General features: G+C 37.3%; 1 protein-coding gene across 5 annotated transcripts in view; it reads right to left on the bottom strand.

Annotated features, from left to right (window-relative positions):
- Positions 1–5066: 5066 nt before the first annotated feature.
- Positions 5067–17083, bottom strand: part of SLC16A7 (solute carrier family 16 member 7) — a 92316-nt gene continuing 80299 nt past the window's right edge. For 3 of the 5 annotated variants that reach the window (XM_075600147.1, XM_075600149.1, XM_075600150.1), the window contains one exon: positions 5193–10167. In XM_075600147.1, the coding sequence (XP_075456262.1) occupies positions 9899–10167 (269 nt within the window). In that variant the 3' untranslated portion in view covers positions 5193–9898. Of the gene's footprint in view, positions 10168–17083 lie in introns of all 5 variants that reach the window. The other 2 variants (XM_075600152.1, XM_075600148.1) reach the window with 2 other exon arrangements.

The raw sequence follows: 17083 nt of genomic DNA, 5'->3' as shown, positions 1-17083 counted from the left end.
GCCTTTACTGTCCCGAGCCACTGGATTTTGCTTTTTATCCTGTGTCTCTGGGTACAGTAAATCTGACTACAAATTTATAGTGTACTATGGCTAGGGGCAAAATCTTAATAGTGCTTGCCACCTATCCTGATAGAAGTATGATTCACTTACTTTTAATCTTCTCTGGTATTTTAGAATTGGACAATTATTAAAACAACCCCATGGATGTTGTTTTGTAAATAAATCAGATAACAGCAATGCATCTACAGTACCGACAATGTTTATTGAAGCAAAAGCCGCCGGTTGACCAGGACTTACTCTGGCTGGTGCTGAGAATAGTCAGTGCGCCAGCCGCATCCAGCCGCGTCCCCTCCGTTTCCCCCCCCTCCAATCGGCGCGCAATTTAAATACCTTCCCAACCCCCTAGCGGCTCCTGCTGTGCCCCTCTGCATCCCCGCTCCCCCGCTTACCTCATTTCAAACCTTCAGGGGAGTCGGGGAAGCCGGGGAAGCCGGGCGCGCACGTCACTGTGACGTCACCGACGTCACGCGAACGAGCCGCTTCCCAATGCTTCTCCACGCTGCCGCCACGCATCCAGCCGTGCGGTTTTTAGTCGAATAAACATTGTCGGTGCTGTAGAAGTGTACACGGAAATTTTTTTTCAGTTCTTGATCTGTTTCTTTGGCCAAAGTAGATTTATATACAATTATATAAAACTACTATTACTTGTAAAAGACAGTAATCGGAGAACAATGTATAAATGAAGGCAATAATAAACAACACAAAATAAAAATGTATTTAATACAACAGAACATATACATTATAAACATATAGAGGACAGGTATTGCTTTATTCTCGCCATTCACTGGTGCATAAGGCTCTAAATTTGTGGTTTTATTATCACCATTAGTACCTGAAAATCACCTAAAAACAATTACAATTAGTACATTATATCGCAAAAACTCAATTCAATTTGTAATATTGTAAATTTAGTCCCGAGACGCTATAATTTTTCTACTCCTTAATTTGTTAATAATGAACCCTTTGAGTGCGCTGGGACATAGCTACTACATTATGGTGTCTGGCTCTTCAGGGACCCCGTGGCATAGTAGCTACAGTATGTAAAAAATAATGCTCATTTGCAAGGGGAGAGCGTGTCCTGCACTCCTATGCAATCCACACTTGGACTCCTCTTCCATCCAATCATTTGCCATAACGCGACAACGTGATTGCGAGTGTCGAGAGAGGGTGTAGCACTCTGGTACCGCGGCATCTCCAGCACTCAAAGGGTTCATTGTGACGATCCTCACAAAACCCTTACAGTTGTTTGTATTGGATGCACATTTTTGGGTGGAATTTAAAATAAAAATGTACAAAGCTACTGTAAATGTTTAATAAAGGAAGACTACAGCTCAGTTAATGAAAAAATAATAAATGTGATGATCTCATATGCAGTGAGCCCATAATCCACTGTTTGGCAAGGTTACCCAATACACTACTATGGGAGTGCTGTTCGGCTGTGACCATGTCTATAAGAATAACAAAAAAAATATTTAAATATACTAGTAGCACTAAAAGTAAGACATTTGGGATCAAGTGTGATGTGCATTAATATTTTTTACTTTCATCTCAACAACACTCTAATATAATCTACACTTTAAAGCAGGAATCCCAGGTGCATCTTTTTTTTGGACTTTACATTTATTTTTAAATAGAACCAGGGGGTTCCTCCAGGTGACCAGAGCTGAACCCCACTTTATTCAGCTCCAGGCCCCCGGTTCTCAACATAGATAATGGTGAAATTACTTGTGTTGAAAGCCCTCAAGGAGGAAAAAGAATGACCATTTAAATATGAGTCCCGCTGGCCTGTAGGAAACTGCAACATCATCATTAGCGGCTTAGTGGTTTAATAATATTGTATAGCAGGCTTTTAAGCAGCATTATGTGTAAGAAAGATGAGATGCTGAGGGATAGGCAGTGCTATTTTTTTTAATTTTGTTCCCATGTAATGCAGTAACTGTAAAAGTATCTGGATAAAATATCTAAAGTACCTGAAAATCAAACCAAATTAGCTTCATGGATTCGACAATATCCTGCCAATTTAAGCAGAAAATGCCTAAATTAGTTCTGTAGTAATAGATAATACTTACTGAATTTAAAAAAAATTGTTCAACTCTTCGTGCCATTTGTAATTAGTTTTAATATACTGAGCATCCTGTGGTTGCTATAACACATTTTAGCACACATCCCCTGCGTGCAAGTTTTGGCAACAAATGATCACAAACAGGAAAATGTTGCAGTTTTCCCAGCAGGAGGCTGTGGCGAAATCTATAACAATAGGCAATGTAACCCTTAGTAATATAAGGTTACATTGTAGCTGTTGCATTCCACTGACTGAAGGATAGATTCAGGAACAACCATTACATGAATCCATTCAGCAGGATATTCGCTGATCAATCATATGAGAATGGAGCGATTGGCAGCTTACGTAATTAGTTTTCATTAAAGGTAATTTAATGCTGCATATATATTAAAATAGAAGAAAAAGTGCAGCAAGGAAGGCTGCTTTCAATATTGTGCATCTCTCTGCTATCCAGCTGTTAGTTATTGTTTTATAACTATATTTTAATTTTCATTTTGTTTAATGACAGTGACTGTGAAAGGAACTATTTGGTAACAACAGCAGCAGTGAGTGTTTTCAAGGAGTGGTTTCCCCCCCACCCCCCAATATAAAGATTTCCTTTAAGACTGATTCAGACCTATGTATTAAGCTTATGAGAAGAAAAAACAGATAGTATTAAACGAAAAAAATTGTTATATTGGATGTAGCTCTGGGGCCTTTCTGTCTACGCATGTATTCAGCATCGTAAATGTCATTCTCGGTGCAAAATTGGAACATGGCAAGCTCAATTTCAATTAGCCTCGTGTTGGCCTACGTACTAAGCTCAGTTTTCTCAATCTGGGTCAATAATATATATACAGTTGTGTGAAAAAGAAAGTACACCCTCTTTGAATTCTATGGTTTTACATATCAGGACATAATAGCAATCATCTGTTCCTTAGCAGGTCTTACAATTAGGTAAATACAACCTCAGATGAACAACAACACATGACATATTATACCGTGTCATGATTTATTTAACCAAAATAAAGCCAAAATGGAGAAGCTATGTGTTAAAAACTAAGTACACCCTTACTGCTTCCATAGGAATTAAGATGCTAAGTAGCAGACAGGTGCTGCTAATCAAATGCCCTTTGATTAATTGATCATCAGCAAGTGTGACCACCTCTATAAAAGCCGAAGTTTTAGCAGTTTGCTGGTCTGGAGCATTCAGGTGTGTTAACACAATGCCAAGGAGGAAAGACATCAGCAATGATCTTAGAGAAGCAATTGTTGCTGCCCATCAATTCGGGAAGGGTTAGAAGGCCATTTCCAAACAATTTAAAGTCCATCATTCTACAGTGAGAAAGATTATTCAAAAGTGGAAAACATTCAAGACAGTTACCAATCTTCCCAGGAGTGGACGTCCCGGCAAATTCACCCCAATGTCAGACCGTGCAATGCTCAGAGAAATTGCAAAAAACCCAAGAGTTACATCTCAGACTATACAGGCCTCAGTTAGCATGTTAAATGTTAAAGTTCGAGACACTACAATTAGAAAAAGACTGAACAAGTATGGTTTGTTTGTAAGGGTTGCCAGGAGAAGGAGCTGACCCTGATCAGTGAGACTGTCCCTCTACCAGCTACTCCTAAACGGAGCTTGGGACTTATCTACCTGGATTACGTGGAAGCCTAAAGGGTACCCTCCGCTTCTAAAGAGCCCAGCAGATGAAAGCACAGCCTGATATGACTGCAGATTCCTGAAATTGGGTGATCCGCTGCAGCCTTCTCCTGTGTCCTGATACCTGAGTGGTAACAACTGTCATAGTTACAGTTACATGCCTGTTTTACCTTTATCTGATGTACGCAGAACCTTGAATTACTTTTTAATATAAATTTTCATTCTTACTTCACCATGAGCGTTGTGCGCTGTTTTGTGTTTTGTTTTGTCTAGATTCAGGGTCTTGGACCACCCTATCACAGCAGCAGACGCTCCTTATTGGTAACCTAGTTACTTATACTCACTTGGGTATTAAGTGGTTAATGCACTTTATTTCAATTCACTGTTTATTCATTATAGTTGTGCACTTGTACTGTGTTTTTCTTTTGCCAGGAGAAAGCCTCTTCTCTCTAAAAAGAACATGGCAGCACAGCTTAGGTTTGCAAAGTTGCATCTGAAAAAACCACAAGACTTCTGGAACAATGTCCTTTGGACAGACGAGACCAAAGTGGAGATGTTTGGCCATAATGTACAGCACCACGTTTGGCGAAAACCAAACACAGAATATCAGCACAAACACCTCAAACCAACTGTCAAGCACGGTGGCGGAGGGGTGATGATTTGGGCTTGTTTTGCAGCCACAGGACCTGGGAACCTTGCAGTCATTGATTCGACCATGAACTCCTCTGTATACCAAAGTATTCTAGAGTCAAATGTGAAGCCGTCTGTCCGACAGCTAACGCTTGGCCGAAATTGGATCATGCAACAGGACAATGATCCCAAGCACACCAGCAAATCTACAACAGAATGGCTGAAAAATAAAAGAATCAAGGTGTTGCAATGGCCCAGTCAAAGTCCAGACATCAACCCGATTGAAATGCTGTGGCTGGACCTTCAGAGAGCTGTGCATAAACAAATGCCCACAAACCTCAATGAACTGAAGCAACGTTGTAAAGAAGAGTGGGCCAAAATTCCTCCACAACGATGTGAGAGACTGATAAAGTCATACAGAAAACGATTACTTCAAGTTATTGCTGCTAAAGGTGGTTCTACAAGCTAATGAATCATAAGATGTACTTGGTTTTTCACACATGGTTTCTCCATTTTGGCTTTATTTTTGTTAAATAAATCATGACACAGTGTAATATGTCATGTGTTGTTGGTCATCTGAGGTTGTATTTAACTAATTTTAAGACCTGCTAAGGAACAGATGATTGTTATTATGTCCTGATATGTAAAACGATAGAATTCAAAGAGGGTGTACTTTCTTTTTCACACACAACTGTGTGTGTGTGTGTGTGTGTGTGTGTGTGTGTGTGTGTGTGTGTGTGTGTGTGTGTGTGTGTGTGTGTGTGTGTGTGTGTGTGTGTATGTATGTATATATATATATATATATATATATATATATATATATATATATATATACATACATATATATATATATTTTTTTATGTTGGACTGGACTTGGACTGGACTTGAATTAAACATGCAAATAAAATGTATTTACAATAATATTTCTGTGCCACAAAATGAAGAACAAAATGCATCAAAATTGTCTTCCAAGTTCAACTTGGCATAACCCCAATAAATAGTGTTAGCGCAGATTTCAGTTGCTATGTACCAACCCAAAAATGTATCTGACGCAGCATGGATGCCTATTACACAGGTTATCAAAATTTATTATTTTCACAGTATAGCTTTCATAAATAATATTACACAAAAATGTATATTTACTAATACTAGTTAGTATGACATTATTACATTATAAATGTAAAAATGCACATAATTCTGTTTCAATTTAAATTGTATCAATCGGGTAATCAACATGAAGGATGTGTCAAAAATAATTTCAGACAACAAATGATGCGTTATATGAACTAAATCACACACAAAGGTTTGTATTACTTTTTAGCACTATAATTTTGACACACACAAAAAATGTAAGATAAAATTTTAGAACATAGGCCCCAGTTTCTTTTGCAATGATGAATAACCCGTGTTAGTCACCTGCTAATTTAGTTACATTGCACCATCTAGGGACTGGGAGACGTAAAAGTTATGTGAAAATATATTAATGTAACTGTCCTGCACCATAAATGATATCATCATTTTTTGAGGCTGTAGCTTAGCTTTAAACTGTGTGAGTTTAGAGGCATTTTCATGCATCTATACATATTTGTTTTGCAAATAAGTATGAAACCCTGGAAATGATGTCCAATTGTTTTTTTGTATCTTAGAAATACAAAATCTTACATTAGCGTTGATAATAAAACACCATAAAAATATCTATTTTGATCAAATATCCAATAATGTATTGGCCGTAGAATAATTACTATTTTTTTGCAGATGTATGCATGCGTTATGCTTATGGCTATATCATATCAACTGCATGATTTTTTTAAAATTCATATTTCAGTTTACTGACAAACAATTTGATCGTTGACACGAGTAGCACTTTCAGTTATACCAAAAAAAAAGTCTAAAATCTGACCCATAATCTATAATGTATTGTAGTTTGTGGACTGATTTGGATATTTATAGTGTGTCAACACATTTAACTTCAATAATAATATATAGTACTTCTATAAAAAATTTAAAAATATATTGGTTGACAGTAATTAATAATCTGGTACAGTATTGGCAACATAATTTGCTTCTGATGATAATAAAGTTACCTATTTGACTATATTGCTCAATTTTCAGAATATTTGATACAATCTGTACAGTTCATTGACTTAAATATTCAATGTAAACTGGTACAAATGTAATACTTTTTGGGGCTAGTACTAGCTTTTGCTCTTAAAAAAACTTTTTTCATTCTATATTATATTATACCAATTCATTCATGTGTCTTATAAAAATGTACGTAATAGTTTGCGATATGAAACATTGACGTTTTATGAGTGGAGATCTCTATACAAGCTGAATTACTGTATATTTTAAAATAAATAATTGTTTTTTTTTTTATATAGATAAACTTTCATCATTATTTTTTTTTATGTTCAAGATTTGGATGTTTGCTTGACAGACATAGATCACGTTGGTTTTCAGACATTTAAAAAAAAAAGTGCCAATCATAAAATACTGTATAAGGCTTGCAATATTTGCAGATCAGTTTTGCTTGCCTTGCAATTATGTAAAATTGGACTAATAGTGTTATTTAGTTATGTTAAAAAAAGATTCAAGTTATAAATGCATTTCTTAATCATCCCACAATGACAGTATAATGTGTGTGTGTCATATATATATATATATATATATATATATATATATATATATATATATATATATATACTGTATATATATATATATATATATATTACTTACTTGCATATGACATTGCTTGCATATGACACACACACATTATGGTTCATATGTACTGTGTATTTTTAGAGATGAAACTGAGTAAAATGTACAGTATGAAGGTTTAAAGCTGTTCCACATACATTTATTTTAATGTTTAATCTACTTTATTTACTTACACAGTTCATTGCAAATGGGTTTGCATAGATTGATCAATTGTGATCAGCAAATGTTGACAGGAAAAAAATAATGAAAAGTGGTAGGAAATACTGGGTATGATGTTTCCCACCAGCCATACAAATTGCATATATAGAGCTTTTAATTTTGTTTTACTATAATCAAAAATACATAAGAAATTTGTTTAAATGTTTACTGAAAGCGGAAAAAATATATAATTTGTTATAATAAATATACCAAATGCCGCTGGACATTTATTATGGATGAACTATGCTTTATATGGATGTTAATTTCAGTTTTGTATTGCAACAGTATTAGGTTGTGTATTAAAATACACTCCAGGTAATAGTACAAAAACACATTTGGGGCTGTTATAAGTTTAATCCATTATGTCTACATCTATGATTGAGTGGGCTTAGGGCCTGGAATAGGAACCAAGCTTCGTGGGATACAGTACGTTAAAAAGTCTAAAAATTATATTATCTTTGTTTCAGAACTCGCATGCAACTTGAAGCATCCCAAAATTAAGTCAGTCAGTTCTGAAATATGCTGTCCTCAAGCAAAAACATCCTTGTGTTATCTACTTTTGATATACAGTAGTTCATGGCCACTTCCTATTCCCTCAGAAGGTAAGGGAGGGGTTGATATCACATGATGTTGCTATTTGAAAATAGCTAAATGAATTATATTATATATAAAAAACATTTGTTATATTGATATGTAGTAATTCTGTATGCAACTAACCATGTTCTAGTGATTTTTTTGTACGGTATATTAATATAACATTAGCACTCCATTAGGACAGTACACCGTAGATTTGAGCTTCTCTTATTTACAATACGGTATATATTACCAAGAATAAAGTGGCACTCCGGTGGTGTTCAAATCATAAAAAAACAATTTATTGATACCAAGATCGACATTTCAGCCTGCTGGTGAAACGTTATCATCTTGATAGATTTGCCAGCGGACCGAAACGTTGGTATTTTTATTAATAAACCTTTTAACGATTTGAAGACCATCAAAGTGCCACTTTATTCTTCGTACTATTGGCGGTTCTGTGACCACATGTGGTGACCACGTGTGGAATCTATGACAGGTACCGTGAGTTCACCTTTTCTTGGACTATATCAGTATATGTTACATACATAGGTAATTTAAATACTTGATAACTTTTGCTGATCAAATAGTCATACGTTTAAATGTATTTTTTTTTGTTCAATGTTTATTTTCCTGTTTCTTGTTTTCATTACAGGTATTTACTTTTCATATTCTTCCTGTGTGTTTTTGAGGCATCTGAGGCATTGATCAGACTTAAAAATACGGTTCAAAAAATAAGGTCCAGGTTTCCTAAATGGTACTGTCGTGGAGGTCCACTCACATAGGTAAGGCTATCTGCCATTTAGCATAGACACCATGTCAAAAAGCTGTCTTTCATTGAGACGGAGCCTAAGATATATAGTATTATTATTACTACTGATAGGTATTGTATGAAAAGTCAAGTATAAATGATATACAATATTTTATAACTTCGCAAAACACAAAATCTACAAATTAATTATTCCTATAAACCTTTAGTTAAAATGGGGAAAAGTTAGAATGTGTTCTGTAAAAGTTAGCATAGCATGGGGGAGATTCACTAAGTACTGATGCGAGGTATGGCATTTAATATGAGGCCGTAGTGCGATACCCCACATTGGAGCATAGTGAATCACGGCGCTTGAGTTGTACATTTCTGAATTACATTACTTGCATATACAGTATGTGTGCATAATGCTTATTTGTAAATAGTAAGGAATAATAATAATAATAATGGTAAAACAATCATAATACCAGCTAAGTAAGACCAATAGCTTAAAAAAACAAGAGACCCTCATAATAATTATATCTTTTATCTAATATTAAGATGATGGTCAATCACGGAATCACTAAATGTATAGGGAATTCTGGAATCTGAAGCAATGCAATATAATACCCCGGGATATATTTTTCTGTGATTCTGAGAATATCAATGTGGTCATATTATTGAAAAGTGCAATGCTGGCAGTTTGATACTTCAAATCTAGTGGAAGATCTAGTCAAGCAGTATAACGTAGTCATTGTAGAGAAACATCAGGCAACGAAACACTGCAAGGTAACGACAACTTGGTATTTTATGACTATACTTAAGGTGCTTTTAACATCCTTGCTAAAATATATAATATTCTTAAATGTCCACTATAGCTCTAGGGAAAATAGGATTTAAGACTATATTTTCTGTAGGTAGTGTAGGTCTGACAACAACATATTTCTCAATACTAGTAAGATACAATATACTCCAAAGAACACTGCTCCAATCCCAATTGTTATATCTTTCACATCTAAAAATGGAATATGTGTAGAATATGGATTTGTTTATTAATTGAACTGCTAGCAGTTAAATACAGAAACTATTGTGTTCAGCTACCTTTTCTTAATTAATTTGCACCTAATGAAATGCAATCCTAGATACAGATGTTTAGATTTGGACATCCTATAACTCAATGACAAATAATCAACAGTCTATTCTCATGTAATACTTTGTCAAGTTTTTTGATGCAGCAAAAATACACTTTACCACAAATAAATACATTTTCATATTATATACTAGTTTCTCTTTCTGATGAATTATTTGGGGCCTTAGATAACTTTGTTGTCACATCAACAATCTCAGTGCTGGTCAAAGGTTCTGCCTCCTTGGTATCAGGAGTTTTCTCTGCTGTATTTTTTCCATCCTTCATCTTTTCCTTTGCCAATAATCTGTAATTAATGGCATTTCCAATAAATAACCAGATGCTTGCTGTGATGACAATTATTCCGCAAACAAAGTACATGTATTTATAGTTTCCAGTAATGTCCACCAACCATCCTGAAAGACAAGAAATATGTATGCAGTTTTAAATATAAACACAACCAACCAGACACTTTTCTGAATGTTTGCTTATTTTATCTTTCCTTAACATGAGATATACTTATTTGGCATAATGTATTTGTATATAAACTGAGCCCTTCACATTTGTAAGTGTGTTTTTATTAATGGGTCCACTTAGCCTTCTATCATTTAGATTCAAAGGTGAACCATAGTTATGGCATTTGCTTTTCTCCGGCAAGTATGAGCATATTGTACATTAGACAATTGAGGCATTTATTGATAGGGTTTGTGAGTTTAATAAATTAACCAAGTGAGTTGCTCTTCTCCAGACCACCTTTTTACTGATATCTTTGTGCAATACAGGTGCAGATATCCCCCCCTCCGACCCCCTAGATTATTCTACATTAAGTTATTTATATAAAATAGACACTCACAGCACCACTTGATTCTTGTAAATAGTAATACACAATGTACGGTATACAAGTCAACATTTTCCATACTGTAACCGCCTTTCTTTTTCATTTACATTTCAGTTTTGAAGCTAGAAGAGAGGTCTGGAGCAGCAAAAAAAAGCGGCAGTTTGGAATGGAAGAGCCCCCAAAAGTATGCAGGTAAAAAAATGGCTTTACTGGGACATTCCATAGAGAGTAATCTCCGTAGAAAAAACCTCCCACGTGTTTCACCCCTACAGTAAGAGGCGCTTTCTAAAAAAGTGCCACTTAGGCGTCAAACGCGTGGGAAGTTACTTCCAGCCGTTTTTTTGCTGCTCCGGACTTCTCTCTTCACTCTACTACTTGACATTGCCGTCCAGGAGGGACTGCGGAAGTATGCATCGCCGGCAGACGCGAGATGCTGCATTGCCGCTTGGCCAACTGTTGCACTATTTTTTCCGGAGGTTCATCCAGAGGTACAGTAGGATCATCATACTATACCTCTCAGACCCTACCCAAGTGCTTGTCCATAGTTTCCTGCAAACACATTCCCTCACAGCAAGTTATATTTCAGAGATAAGACTCTATGCAAGCCAGATCTAGAGCACACAACAGGCATTTACTCATTGAAGCTAGGAGACTTTCATAATTGTAACCCACAGGCTTTTTTTTAATTTTAAGTGATTGTTCACATCTATCTGTGTTTGTTGTCAGGCTGTATATTTTCTATGTATCACATTTTAAGGATATCAAATTATGAAAGTGAAAGATTTGTCTTAATCAGAAGCAGAACATTTTAATTTCAGAATAAAACCCCTCATACACAGATTTGGTTAGAGAACCAGTTATTTGCAGGAATATTCTTGAAGTTTGTGTAACAATTCTCAATGAACCTGTTTTATGGAGTATTTTTACAAATTCAACTTTTAATGCAATACTCTCCAGTGGTGAAGAACAATGATCTATAAATAATCAAACGTGTAAAAAGATAACAAGTAATATCATGATCCCCCTCATAAAATACAACTACAAACTTTGTGAAAAATCAATTCATTTTATTGTGGATTACTTTATCTTGCCCTTTCCCTTATTTATTTTAGTTATTTAACTTTTTGATATGCTGATGGGCTGTTCATTAGTTTGTGCTTTTGTGACAATGTATCAAAGCGTTCTTTTGTTTTCTCTTTGATTTCTGTTTAAATACATTTAATTGTGCTAATTGAGTGCATTGGTTTGTTTCACTTGTCCTCTTTGTATTGTTTGGTTATAGGCCTTTTGAATATATTTTGGCTTTGTGTGAATTATCACTTTGTTTTTTGTTTTTTTAATTCCAAACTCACTTTAGTTATAATCCTATTTAGGATTTAATAAAAGTCTGCATTTTATTAGACAACAACTATTAGAAATGTATTATTTTGCCCATAGTTGCATATGAGACTTCTTGATACAGTAGGTGTTATGTATGTATGTAAAAACAATACTTGATAGATTTTTTTGTGAAAGTATTACATTATCGTAAAAATCATTAGTGCCTTAGCTGAGATTTTGAATTTAGAAATGCTACTTCATTATTTTATTTTTTCCCCTCAATATTTGTGGACTGAATGTCCTTATATGAAATTGTCTCCACCTTTCTAAGTAAGATTTTTATATCAAATGTCCTTGTTCTTAAAGCCATGAATCTTGCAAAAGATCTTTATTTTATCAGATTTTCATTTCTTCTACCACAATGTTCCCTTGGGTTTGAAGATTCTTAAGTTAATCATTTTGTGTCCTTCAGCAGACAGGCTTATATAATAGTGAAAACCACTGTATGACCTCAGATTTAGTGCTTGAATCTAACTTTGACAACAGTTCATATACAAAGTTTACCATGAGCGATACTATGCCATGTTTTAAACGCAGTGCAGATAGTCATCCATGACAAAGTACAGTGGAACACTTTAATAAAGAAATTGATGGTTCAGTAAATTGAAATGAGTCCACTGGGATCACCAAGAGAATACAAGTTAAAATACCGCAGCAAAATATAGTTACACTGAGCAGTGCACCTTTCAAAAAGAAACAACCTGGAGGAAAGACATTTAAATAGCATATAACAAAATATATACTTCTGCATTAGTTCCAGTAAATATAATATTGGGAACAGATCACTCAATATGGGTATAGGTTAAAGACATACAAAAAAAGAAGAAGCAAAAAACAGACAGGTGAGAAAAGGAGGAAAATTAAACAAAATATAAATTGTCCCATTTTCTACACCTCTCCGAGGTTTAGGAGCCACCTCAATGACCTGAAATCGAAGCTGACTTACGCTATGCCCAGCCTGGAGGAAGTGTGCAGACTTCTTACAGGCTGGGCGTAGCGTAAGTCAGAGGTGGCAATAGGTTACGCCAATTGAGGAAAAGGGAGGCCTTCTGTATTCGGGAGATGGGCATATTACATCCAGGCAGCCTTAGCAAAGAATATGACCTCACTAATATAGTGTGATTTGTATCTTTTTATTTAACCTCTTTTAATATGGTAATTCTTTGCCTATTGTATTGCTTCACATTGCTGCAGCAAATTACCCATGGAATACTGGAATGTGGCGACGGTGGAAGTTGGACTGCACATGGATACACCAGTGGCCTGTGGGCTTATCTGTTACCTTTCAAATATATGGGTAATGTAAGTAGGCTGTATAGGACCTGAACTCGAGATATATATCAACACATTTACTTTGATTGGGTCGGACGTCACTGGGTACCTACTACCGAGCTCTGAAATTCCTAGGTTTCTTTCCTTCCTCTTTTATTATCCTGAACTAGGATGCTACTTGGGTTTTAATTGAGAATGTCTATTGGGGGTTCTACTTTCTCCCTCAATATATGATAAGATATTATGATGATACGTTCTTTGTATTATAGTTATGTCATATTTGAATTCTTTCTATAGTGATCTTGGGAAAGCACATGGGGCCTCATGCAGAGAGCAGCGAATTTTAAAATTGGCGAATTTAATAAAAAGGAGCTTTTTTGGAGAGTTTTAATCTCCATATGCAGAAAAGTGCGAATTGTGCTATGTTTAACATGGATGCGTCTGGCGAGTTTAAATTGGCGAGATGCGCGCTTCAGAAATGTGTTAAAACAAATTCGCGCCTTTTTTTTCCCCTTTGCAATGGCCGCGAGCGGCAGTTTTTTTTGGCGAGGCAAAACGGAGACAATCGCGCCATTTTATTGGCGCGAACAGCCGCTAGATGCCGTTCGCGCCTCTCTGCATACGGATATTTTTTAAACTGGCGAGATTGCGGTTCTCGCCAGCCGCGAGGCGAGTTTTACAAATAGAAAAGAAAAATTGGCGCGTTTTTCGGAAATCTCCATTTTCTGCTGTTTTCTGCACGATTATCTCCAAAAAATGGCGAATTTCGAAAATTCGCAGCTCTCTGCATAGGCCCCATGGTCTTTCCCTTCTAGCAGATTATACAATACAGATTTTTTTGAGATTTTTTTGAGATTTTTTTTATGATGTAGATCCAAGGTGGGCAATCCTGTCGCCAATTTTCACAAGTGGCGAATTGGCCATGAAAGTGCGGCGTGTGCTGGTTTCCGCGAATGAGTCATTGACGCAACATAGCCATCCAATACTCCCCTCTAGCTTCAGTTGGAGTCTAGACCCGACCTTGAACTGTTATTTTTTATGGGAGCTAAAATTTGTAGTGACGCAAGTAAAAGAAAAGCATGGTGTGCGATTTTCACGTCTCATTCGCCACACCTGTGGCTACATTGAAAAATAGGTTGCCCACCTCTGATTTAGATGAATATGTAGTACTTTGGTGACTACTGAGATCTGTATTGGGCTCTATTGGGATGATTTATTAGGATTATATTGCAAGTTTTTTTTGACTGCCAGCTGTGGCTAGCTTATTTCCTTAAAGGTGGAGTTAAGGCTAAAAATGCATGGTCTAGCATGATGCTTGATACACGTTCTATTATTTTACAGGGGGTATGCTCTTCTGGAACATTAAACATTGATGGCTGAAGCATAGGCAGCATTAGCTGCCATTGATTATGCATACAAGTTCTAGCTTTTGACACAGGATCTACAGCACTATGGGGCTATGCTTGAGATGTATCTCACACTTGGGCTTGTGACCCATTGCGCATTTAACAGTAACTAGGGGGCCATACAGGGTGGACTTAGGGCACACTGAGGTGGCTAGAGATGATTCACACGGTACTGTGCATGAGCACGTGCAGACACTGGGGCACACAATAAAAACATAGGTAGGATGGAGTCTGTAAATATGATATGACGCGCATGCACCCACACTACGTGCGCTCACACACGCACAAATTGTAGATTCAGCCAGTAATGTTCCAGTTCGTCTTCTCTGTACTGCTGACATCACAGCATGTTGGAGAAATGCGTTTGCACATGCGCATTAGCTACAAGGGTTGACCTCTCTGATCCACCATAGGGAGGTGGGCCGGCAGTGGCTTGGCGCCAAAATAGATTGATTTTTTTCACTATATGTTGACCCAGTGTGATGTACAATGGTATAGGAGCTAGATAAAGGACCGGGAGGTCTGAAACGTCGCTCCCTTCTTTTTTGTATTTAACCCTGATGCTTGTGTGATGTATTAAACCCTATTTTAACATGTACTTGTTTTTTATATATAAATAAAATATTCCTTCCCCTTCAAATTAATAACTAGGATTGTGGAAGGGTAATTACTTATCATGCAAAAATAGAGAATATAAAGAACAAATGCTGCTTATACTGTAAGTCTAAGTGCACATTGTTTTCAAACATTAGTTTTACAAAATATTTAAAAACACTTGTTTCACCATTTTTGTAAAGGTATAAATTACCAAGATTTAGCTTATTAAACGTATAATTGCCACTAGTTCATTTTCAAACTACTTAGGAATGCACTTTAAAAAATCTCTAGGTTTTTCAACATTGTTTTATCACTGAAAAGATAACATTTTCAGGTAAACAAGATACGTCACTCCAAATTTGTAATGCAAAAAAACCCACTGTGTTCACAACAAAACACAAGGAGAACATTGCCACATCCACAAAGCTCTGTTAAATTATTTAAAATAAATTCACGTTACCTTATGTCTTCCCACATAGCTTTAAAGGCTAATAATATAAAATTAAGTAATGTTTTCTCCTGGAAAGAGCACGGCGTTAATTACACTATACCAGCTGTTAGTGATAATGAGATGCACAAAATGTGTTCCCTCTAAAAGCACATACCCACTAAAGTCAATTCAGTTTAATGCAGGGACTTAAAATTAGTTAAGCAATACCTAAACTTGGCGTTACTCACATGCAGACCATGAAAAAGGGAAAAAAACAGTGGTGTTGGAGGAGTACTCTTTACCTGAGAAAAACAGTATGATCATTTCAATATGGAAGGTATATTCAAATGATGTAGAGAGACAGCACGGGGAGAGAGACATAGCATGGGGGGAGAGAAAGAGAGACACAGCAAGGGGGAGAGAAAGAGAGACAGCATGGGGGGAGAAAGAGATAGACACAGCATGGGGAGAGAGAAATAGATAGGATGGGGGAGAGAGAGACAAACAGAGAATGGGGGAGAGAAACAGCATGGGGAGAGAGAGACACACACACATAGCATGGGGAGAGGCAGCATGGGGTGGAGAGAGAGACAGAGAATGGAGGAGAGAGAGAGAGAGAGAATGTGGGACAGAGAGCGAGACACAGAGAATGGGGGGGTGGGGGGGGGGAGAGAGACACACACAGAGACTGGGGGGAGAGAGAGCCACCCACAGGGGGTAGGAAAAAGAGAGAGAGACACACAGAGAATGGGGGAGAGAGAGAGACACACAAGGAATGGGGAGAGAGAGACACGGAGGGATGGAGAGAGAGAGAGACACAGAGGGATGGGGGGAGAGAGAGAATGGAGGGACGGGGAGAGAGAATGGAGGGATGGGGGAGAGAGAGAATGGAGGGATGGGGAAGAGAGAGAATGGAGGGATGGGGGTAGAGAGAATGGAGGGATGGGGGTAGAGAGAATGGAGGGATGGGGGGAGAGAGAATGGAGGGATGTGGGGAGAGAGAGAATGGAGGGATGGGCTGGGGGGAGAGAATGGAGGGATGGGGGGGAGAGAATGGAGGGATGGGGGGGAGAGAGAATGGAGGGATGGGGGAGAGAGAATGGAGGGATGGGGGGAGAGAGAATGGAGGGATGGGGGGAGAGAGAGAAAGGAGGGATGAGGTAAGAGAATGTAGGGATGAGGGGAGAGTGAATGAAGGGATGGGGTGGAGAGAGAATGGAGGGATGGGGTGGAGAGAGAATGGAGGGATGGGGGGGAGAGAGAATGAAGGGATGGGGGAGAGAGAATGGAGGGATGGGGGAGAGAGAATGGAGGGATGGGGGAGAGAGAATGGAGGGATGGGGGGAGAGAGAATGGAGGGATGGGGGGAGAGAGAATGGATGGATGGGGGAGAGAGAATGGAGGGATGG

Source organism: Ascaphus truei, chromosome 5 (assembly GCF_040206685.1).
Source record: "Ascaphus truei isolate aAscTru1 chromosome 5, aAscTru1.hap1, whole genome shotgun sequence".
Classification (NCBI taxonomy): Eukaryota; Metazoa; Chordata; class Amphibia; order Anura; family Ascaphidae; genus Ascaphus; species Ascaphus truei.
This window is presented reverse-complemented; position numbering and strand designations above follow the sequence as displayed.